The sequence below is a fragment of the Olea europaea genome, chromosome 22 (assembly GCF_002742605.1).
Source record: "Olea europaea var. sylvestris chromosome 22, O_europaea_v1, whole genome shotgun sequence".
Taxonomy (NCBI): domain Eukaryota; kingdom Viridiplantae; phylum Streptophyta; class Magnoliopsida; order Lamiales; family Oleaceae; genus Olea; species Olea europaea.
The window spans coordinates 6,665,936-6,675,966 of record NC_036258.1 but is presented as its reverse complement, the minus strand read 5'-3'; the positions used below and the strand labels follow the sequence as shown (position 1 = coordinate 6,675,966).

The 10,031-nt window shown below is 31.5% G+C and overlaps 1 protein-coding gene across 1 annotated transcript; it reads right to left on the bottom strand.

Annotated features, from left to right (window-relative positions):
• Positions 1-6,870: 6,870 nt before the first annotated feature.
• On the bottom strand, positions 6,871-8,629 carry LOC111371563 (transcription factor MYB108-like). The gene is made up of 3 exons (XM_022993616.1): positions 8,330-8,629; positions 7,873-8,002; positions 6,871-7,770 (listed from the first exon to the last, which is right to left on the bottom strand). Exons 1-3 carry the CDS (start codon positions 8,487-8,489, stop codon positions 7,140-7,142), a joined length of 921 nt encoding a protein of 306 aa, XP_022849384.1. The 5' UTR covers positions 8,490-8,629; the 3' UTR covers positions 6,871-7,139.
• Between the last annotated feature and the right edge of the window lie 1,402 nt (positions 8,630-10,031).

Genomic DNA, 10,031 nt, shown 5'->3' with positions numbered 1-10,031 from the left:
TGCAATTCAGAATCATTAGTGATAAGTATCAATTTAGGTGGTATCTGCATGATATTAAATGATAGATTTGTTGGGGAATACACCGATTATGTACATATTATATTCATAAAACGTAACTTACACGTTCACAAAGTCGAAACAAGGTTTCGACTTACCGAAATGGAGTTTGAGAAACTAACCAATGATTATAAAATCTGAACATTTTCATTCTTGAATTAAAATATGTGATTCTTCTTATCGAACCTTGCATAAACCATATAAATAAAATTAATCATTTTCTGAAATCAAATAGAAATAAAATCAGAAAAAATTAGATGTAAGTGATGCGATTGGCCGAGGCGAGTATAACTATTTCCTTAAGATGAATTTGCCCCGCATCAGTGCTAACGATTTTTCGACAATCATCTCCCAAGATACAATGACCACGTCAAGTCATAGGAGCACTCCAAATGGCTTCAACCAATGAACTCGAACGGAATTTCCTCTCTATAAAGGAAATGCATAAAAATACTATGAAATTAGAAATGAGAGAATTGCAAGAGGAGAATGAATGCTCAATGCAATTGGTGTACTCAAATCATGTCCATAGGGTTCTATTTATAGATGTAAAAAGGGTGCAAATGAAGTAGTGTGGGCCAAAACATGCATCCTTTCAAAAAGTTGCAACACTTGATCAAAACTTGCATTCTTTCGAAAAGTTGAAACACTTCACTTCTTCCAACTTTGGATTGCAATTTCTCATTCATCCATAATTGATTTCGAGATTCCAAATATATCATGATGATCTACTTGACGAGTAGAATAAGTTGGTCTAGTTACTTTTGTAATTTGACCATCGAATTAAGTTCGAATATTTGGTCGAAGTTGACACGTAATCACACCTTTTCATTTTTCACTTTTACACACCTTATTATTTTCCAATTTTTGATTAATTATTTGAATCAATTCCAACAATCCCCCACATGAATGGAAATTCGAGTATGCAAATGTAATGCTATGATGTGATGCAAGTAGAGAGAGAGCGGAAAGCCACTGCATCAGGATAGTAGCTTCTGGCCTTGAACCTCCCGTAGTAAAATACCATCGAACTTACTTGACTAATTGGTGAACGTGATGTCTTGAACCATTCAATCTTTAGTGTAAGCCAAGACAACGATACTCACACATATATCTTTCCTAAACCGTTCATGATTCTCATGACTTGATTCATTTTGGCCCTGAACCCTTCTTGGTTCTGCGAGTGTTTAAAGAATTCAAGCCTCGAATAATTCTCATTGAAGCGGCCCCACTTCACACTCACATAGGTGACCTCCTATTAAGAGTATTTTGCCCTACTCCACTTGACGTAATCAAGATATAGGAATCATTAAAAAATTATCTTAAACTCTTACAACTCTGTAGAAAGCACTTTAATATCATATGAATGAGTTAGGAAACTATTTTCCTTAGTGTTTCATGAAATCCTTATAACTTAGTTGTCTCTTTGAATCAAGATTTTGGAATCTCCAGTCAACAAGGTAGTGTTACCATTACAAGGACTTTAATGTAGTAGGCTTTACCTCATTCCCTTCGATATGTAGTATTCTTGATCTCTCTTAGTAAATCTCTTTAAAGGTACCACGAGTTTACATTACTGAGATCAACTGCTTAATGATATTATGTGACTTGGTATCTTATCAATTATTGCTAGCAAATGATCAATTTCATTTAATAGATACAAATTATCACCACCAAGAAATCATTTCATGAAGCTACATGCTCCTTATTTGCTTTATCTAAAACTTTATTAAATTTTCAAAAACGGGTGGAGGATCTCTATTAAACACTACACTAGTCAATCACTTTTACTAGTGGATTTTAGAATCATGGCTATTCAATATCATCATTGAAACATTACCATGCATTTAAACTTTGTGAAATTCTTCATATATTCCAATTGTTCTTGCATGTCTAAACAAACGACATAATCAGCTTTACAACCCATTTCATCTACTTTACACTTAGTATATATCATCCTTATAATTAGTATAAGGGTTTTCTATCTTTCCACCTTCATAGATATTTTTCTATGATTATAAGATAAAAGCAAATGTAACCGTTAAACTGAGTTACCCCCACAATTCCTCAATTAGGAATACATATGTAATCTAGTAATGTTGCATTCACGAGTTTTGAATTTTCCATTTCAAGTTCACAAGCATTAATTTTAACCCTCTACATTTTTAGGTTATCCTTGAACTTAGAATTCAGCAACTCTTTTATAGTTCTATTCATTTATCTCTTAAATAATATATGTATCGAGCGCTTCATGAAAGTCTAAATATTTTCAAAATAGTGGTCGTCAACTTGCATACAACGTACTTCAATCTAATTAATTTTGATCATCCAAATTAAATCAAGGTCATCATATAGACCAACAATGCTTTTCAAGTATAAACCAATTTAATTGGTCTCACGATTGAAGTCAATTTCAATATTGAAGAGGGCTAAGCATCTTGATTCACAAGAATTGCAACTTCTTCAAACTTATGTAACTTATCACATTTGTGACATTTCACATGATAGTTCATTTCAACCATTGGTTGAAAAGTTGTGTTCTCAAAAGACACAATCCTATAAAAGGACACACGAATAATCTCTATGAAGAGACATACCCATTGAAAAATAATTATATCAAAAGTCATGATTTTTCATATGAAATGACGCACATTTTCATCTAAATTGATCCTAAAATATTTCATAATATTCTAAATAATTTTCCACCAAATCCAAGTAATCAAATTAGGATAAATTACATTTTGTCATATTCTTATGCAAAATATAATTTTACACAAATCATCCCATTTAATTTTATTGAAATAAAAAATTTAACTAAATTATCATATTCAAACTTTTCCAAATTTAAAGGAAGTTCAGCACCATTGTCAACTTTAGGCACAGTTTGTGCTTTGCAAATTATTTTCATGTCTTAATATTTTCGCAACAATTTTCACTAGAATAAATCACAATTTGTCATACTTTATGCAAGTATAACTGGTATAAAAGTCATCTCTTAATAAATTGTCTTAAAAATCACATGCACTTTTTCAAAATAAACCAACTTCATGATCCTTGACTAATTTATGGAAAGACATGTATTGACAGCAATATATATTGATTAACAATTGTAACCACGTGCAATATATAATACTTCATTTTCATCATATACTAAACAAATGGATGGCATGGATACTTAAGACACAATTCATATAATAACATAATAGTTTCTCATGTATGCACAGTTTTTTTTTTTTTTTCAAGAGTTGCATAGAACCCCACTGAGCATAAAACATAAATCATTGTCGAGTTTATGCAATCAGATTTTATCATCCAATCCATTTAATACTTTGTACATGCAAACAGAATAATGAAAAATATAAATGCACAAAAACAAAATTCATTTTAAGATTGTTGGGGAATACAACGATTATGTACATATTATATTCATAAAACGTAACTTACACGTTCACAAAATCGAAACAAGGTTTTGACTTATCGAAATGGAGTTTGAGAAACTAACCAATGATTATCAAATCTAACCATTTCCATTTTTGAATTAAAATATGTGATTCTTCTTATCGAACATTGTATAAACCATATAAATAAAATTAATCATTTTCTAAAATCAAGTAGAAATAAAATCAGAAAAAATTAGATGTAAGTGATGCGTTTGGCCGAGACGAGTATAACTCTTTCCTTAAGATGAATTTGCCCCGCATCGGTGCTAACGATTTTTCGACAATCATCTCCAAAAATACAATGACCACGTCAAGTCATAGGAGCACTCCAAATGGCTTCGACTAACGAACTTGAACGAAATTCCCTCTCTACAAAGGAAATGCATGAAAACGTTATGGAATTAGAAATGAAACAATTGCAAGAGGAGAATGAATGCTTAATGCAATTGGTGTACTCAAAAGGATGTCCATAGGGTTCTATTTATAGATGTAGAAAGGATGCAAATGTAGTGTAGGCCAAAACATGCATCCTTTCAAAAAGTTGCAACACTTGACCAAAACCTGAATCCTTTCGAAAAGTTGCAACACTTCATTTCTTTCAACTTTGGACCGCAATTTCTCATTCATCCGGAATTGGTTTCGAGATTCCAAATATATCACGACGATCTACTCGACGAGTAGAATAAGTTGGTCTATTTACTTTTGTAATTTGACCATCGGATCAAATTCGAATATTTGATCGAAGTTGACATGTAGTCACACCTTTTCATTTTTCACTTTTACACACTTTTTCATTTTTCAATTTTTGGTTAATTATTGGAACCAATTCCAACAAAATTCACTTAAATTCAATGTTAAATGATTCATTTAATTGAATTTATCAAATATGAACACTTAGACTGTTGCTAGATAACATTATTCTAATCTTTAATGACATTAATTGACAAATTCCATCAAAATGCCATATAGTCCTCATAAAATCGTGTCTCAGTTTAACTTTTGAGTAACGACCTATGTTAAGAAGCATAACAGATTTGAAAATATTACGGTCAAGGGGATGATTCAAGAAGAAATTTATTAAATACTAATAGTTTGATAATAATGAAGACAAACTACAGACTACTACAATAATATGTTGGCACCAATAACACAATTTTCCTTTGTGAAATTTTAAAAATTAAATTGTATCATGTCCTGCAGCTTAGATCAAATTATTTGTGTCACGCGTGAACGGCAAAATGCCCTGCCCTATTACGTCCCGTTCCGTATCACCTTAGATCTATCCACCAGAAGGAACAAGGATAGAGTCCATCACCGTCTCTTAAATTTTATTTTATTTATTCAAACATTTTAAAATGTATTAAATAAATTAAAAACATAGAACTAAGCACAGGATTGGCAGCCATTATTCTCTCATTATAATGAGAATTTGATTTTGGAATAGTAACTTTGTCGAGAACATGTGATTAAAAATGAAGGAAAAATTTTAAATTTACGTGTAATATTATTTTATTGAAAAATGTATAGTTGATAAAAAGAGAGAGAAAATAAATTATAATTTATTTTATTTATTCAAACAAATGCTAAATTAGTAGACAGATTCATTGCCATCTATTTTGTCGATAGAGACCAAACGAAGGGTGTGTTTGTCACCCATTATTTGGGAAGAATGTATTATGAAATAGTGATTAATGTTGAACTATGTGGTTAAAAAGGAAGGAAATTTTTTTTATTTATGTATAATATTATTTTAATGAAAAATGTGTGGTTGAAAATGAATACAATAGAAGAATGCGAAAGAATGGGAGAAAATGGATGACAAATAGGGGCGAAATTTTATACACGTGAAAAAGAGTCATGCTACTTGTATAAAATTAGTCGACAAAGTTGGTTTACAAAACCACTTCTACACTGATCATTTAAAAAATAATTTTTTAAATTATTTTAAATTAAAGGCCAAGATTCTTTCAATCATTTTTGTCAATTAATTTTGTGCAACTAGATTAATTGCGAGAAGAAATCCATTTTCGATAATGTAGACGTGGAAGCTCCAAAATACCTCAGCCCGTTAGGACCATTTTGGATGGCTTCACTAAAAGGCACGCCTCCGCCACCTGTGATGCTTACGCCCGCCGCCGCAATCCTCTCTCTCTCTCTCTCAAGCATGTATTCCAATCACGTCTTTAATTCTTGACTTCATAATATCCGTCCATTTTTCGAAATTTCTTGACAACTTATTGATTCTTCCATATTTTTTTCTATGGCCTACTATGCTATTAAGGGTCCCAAAATTGAAACGTTTTTCTCCTTTCCCATTATGTTTTCTTGTGGATGAAGATGTAGAATTGAATTTGTCTACCTATATTTTTCATTTATAAAAAAAATATTTTTACTACTACATTTTAATAAATTGCAGTATTAATAATATATTTTCATGATCTTTTACGCCATAAATTTTTTAGGACGCCAAACAACTTTTGTTGAGTCACCCTTTTGTCGTGGTAAACTTCTTTTTTTCTTTTTTTTTTAATTTTTTTTTTATTTTCTTCATAACTAAAACCCCGTTTTAAAATGAAAAATGTGCGGTAATGTAACAATATTGTAGAATTTTATTTGTGAATGATGTGATTTAAGGATCAAACTTACAATTATATATATAAATTAAGGATTGCCACTGAATTGAGCCGATCCTCAATGCCCCGTCCCATCGAGAACTTCTAAGAGACAGGATGGCAAGGAGGTTAAATTATCTTTATTTTTCATTTTCTTCAATGAATTCTTGGAAATAAGTTTGTGTGTAAAATTGGAAAATGGTTTTGCCAGACAGGACATAAGTTTGTTTAATTCTATGGCTTCAAACAAGCTTTGTCCTTCCTAAGGGAAACAATAAGAATCGAAATAAGCAAGTAATTAAATAATTAATTAAAGGATAATGGAGTTTTTGTTCATCTGCATCCTTGCAAGCCACTCACGTGGTATTTTATTATATGATAAGATCACATTAGTGGATGACTTAACAGTCAATTTTGTTATATAAAATTAAGAATATTTTATTCTTTATATTATTCTTGGAATACTTTTTTTTCATTAATCTAGAATTAGAACAAATTAATTAGTCTGGTTCAGGCCCCATAGACCGTGTTTCCAAATTGCTACCACTTATTAGAATATTAAAACAACAAGCAACAAAGACATTTTTGTAAATAAAGATAGTGGAATCAATTATGACTATCGAACATAACATTATATTAATTACTAAGAAACAAAATTCTATTTACAATCATAATTATAAGTAATAAAAAATGACCAAGACAATATTGTCAATTTCAAAGAATAATTATCCAAGCATCAAGAAATGTCACGAAATAACCCAAAAGTTAAAACATATACTACGATTTTGATAGAAATATTTTATTTTACTAAATATATCACAAATTTATTTTACCAAACATGTCTCGAAATAACCGAAAAGTTAAACTCCCTTCACCCCAAATACAAAAGAATCCATAATCTAGACATGTATATCAAAACTTATGTTGACTGTCTGCGACCTAAAAATTATATTATAATTGATGAGATGAAGACTCGATCTTGTTTCTACAAATGAGGAATTTTTTCCTTAATCAATTTTGGTTTCTTAGTTTACAAACTTGTTGTAAAATCACTGTTGTAAGAATTCAACATATCATCCACAATCCAGAAATCCCCACCGTCCATCCAATTGCTGTTGTTGAATTCTAACACTTGATTGAAAGGTTCTTGAAAGGGTAGCTCGTTTGTTGGACAATAATCTTGATTATTGTTGTGATTAACTGGATGATTATAGCAATCTGTCAGGTCTGAACCCGGCGAAACTTGTGCCCCAAATGAATCTGGTGAGGCGGCGGTGGAGGAACCTTCCGCCGTGTAGTTGCCAGGGTAAATATTAACGGCACCGTTAAAGTTGCCAGCCATGTTAGGCTGGGGCAAGATCATTTGGCTTGAGCCCATGTCAAGATTAGTGTTCTTGAGATGGTAATTGGCGGCGCGGATGGTGCCAGAGTTGATGGTGGTGATGGTGGAAGTCCTCCCGGCCGTCGGCCCGGTCGAGGCGGCGCCTGCCTGAATTTTCTCAATCAATCGTGGCATCCAAAGGTAACGCATGACTTCCTTAAATTGCTTGCTGTTCACGTCACATTTGAGCTGTTTAGCATGCTTTTGGACTCTTGTTCTCCAATAATTCTTGATCTCATTATCAGTTCTGCCAGGCAAATGTTGAGCAATTTTTGACCATCTATTACATTTGAAAACCATCAGCTTACTCGAGAAACTCGTTTTCATATATAAGCCGTGAGATAATTTTTCATATGAATTAAAGAGATTAATACTAACATACCTATTACCCCATCTAGAATGGAGTTCAAGAATCATAAGTTGTTCTTCAGGAGTAATATTTCCTCGACGAACGTCTGGGCGTAAATAATTTAGCCATCTCAATCTGCAGCTCTTTCCAGTTCTCCTTAGATCTATATTAAAACCATTAAAATTTTCATTAGCTAATGAAGGAAATGAAAAACATTGGTAAAGTTCGAGTAAATTTCCCAAAAGAAACGCACTAGAATAAGAAAGGATCAAATTTTCTTTACTTTTCGTACTAATTATGCCTTTTCCTTATCAACCCCACCAATCCAATACATACAACTTTCTTGGATGTGTATTTCTTTAAGTTTATGCCATGCGGGAAATGAACTATCTCATGCTCAGAAGATTGAATAGTTCCAAATAGTTAAAAAGAAAAAGAAAAGTTAAAATCTTGTTTATTATACTAGCAGTGCATGGGGGGGTTTTCTTACCGGCGCAGGTGGCGAGTGAGTTCCAGCGGCCTTCACCGTGGTGTGCAATATAGTTGATAAGGGTTAAGTCTTCTTCCACGGTCCACGGCCCTCGACGGAGCTCCATTAATTCTTCTTCACTTCGGCTGTAATTTCCACCTCCTTTAGCATGATGCTCCATATTACCCTAAAATAGAGAAACTGATTGATAGACAAAAAAAGGTGTAGATGGATTTTTCAGATTTTAGGGAGAGAGAAATAGACAGAAAAAGAGAGGGAGTCGGATTAATACAAAGCGGATCGAGAAAATGGGGCTTTATATAGATAGATATAGAGTTTTGAAAATGGTGGAGAAAAGGTGGCATGTGGGGGAAAGAAAGTAGGACACGCCGCAATAGGGACTTGGTTTTCAATTATAATTAATTAAGTTATTAATTTATTAATCCACATACTTACACTTGGTTTACAGTGATTATTACGAGGGTGTTTGAGTCCATTTTTATGAAAAAATAAATTTTAGAATATTAGATTGATTGAAAATGTATGATTGAAAAATAAAGAATTTTTTTTATTTACGTATAATATTATATTAATGAAGAATATATGGTTAAAAAGAAGAGATAAACAAATATATTTTGAAAAAAATGAGAATCAAACAAAGTCTATTATAGTTAAAAGGGGGCTTGGGTTCACCATTTCTTTTGCGTGGGACTCCATTAGAGCATTCCAAAGTATATATTTCCTATATTTTGGCTTTGTGGACTGTGTACAACCATGTAAATTAATTTTCTTTTCCTTTTTTAAAATTGACTTTTAGACTTAGCCCTTGTTCAGTTGTTTGAGTCTCATTATTTTCATCAAAAATACATTTTTTAACTGTAATTTGATCCTATTTCAATCATATATTTTTTATTAAAATAATATTAAACACAAATTCAAAACTTTTCTTTATTTTTTGACCACACATTTTACATTTATATACTATTCAAAAATACATTTTTTTTTGGGCAAGAATGAGGCTCAAACAAGGGCTTAAATGCACTATATATATAATAGGCACATCTAATAATAGTAGCAATAGCCGATAATACGTGTTTGAACCTCCTTTTTTTTTTTTTTTAATTTATAGAATGCATTTTAGAATAGTAGATTTATAGAGAATTTATAGCTAAAAAATAAGAAAAAGTTTTGAAGTTGCGTATAATATTATTTTATTGAATAATGTGTAGTTAAAAAAATGTATTTTAAAAATAATGGAGATCAAACAAGGGCTTAAGTAGACTTGTAGTGTAAACTGAACCCAAATCAATTTGATAGTTGTTTTAAAAAAGGACAGACAAGGGCTAAATAAAATATTATCTTTTAGTTCATTTTTACAAATAAACAATTCAAATTATAAATACTCTTTATTTAGGGTATAATTTGAACTTGCACAATTCATATTATAAATACTCTTTATAATTTTTCACTGATGATAAACATGCCACTACTTATGCTAAGCTACATAAAATTGTACTAAGAACTAATAAATGAGATCTGTATTGATTGACACAATAAATATCACCAATGCCCTCCATTTCCTTTCATTGGTTTAATAAATATCTATTCCTTTGGCTATTGCAACAGCTACACACCCCCACTCTATTCAGTTTGAATGAATGTGCTAGAACAAAATTTAATCTAGGGCCACTTCCAAGGTGAAATAACATACTTTTTTATAATA

What these genes read in the sequence shown, in the direction of transcription:
- LOC111371563 (XM_022993616.1), bottom strand. Translation starts at nt 8,489, where the DNA reads ATGGAGCATCATGCTAAAGGAGGTGGAAATTACAGCCGAAGTGAAGAA. An exon ending in CTCACTCGCCACCTGCGCCG is followed by an intron (nt 8,003 to 8,329) that starts GTAAGAAAACCC and finishes GTTTTAATATAG; the next exon opens with ATCTAAGGAGAACTGGAAAG. An exon ending in CATTCTAGATGGGGTAATAG is followed by an intron (nt 7,771 to 7,872) that starts GTATGTTAGTAT and finishes CAAATGTAATAG; the next exon opens with ATGGTCAAAAATTGCTCAAC.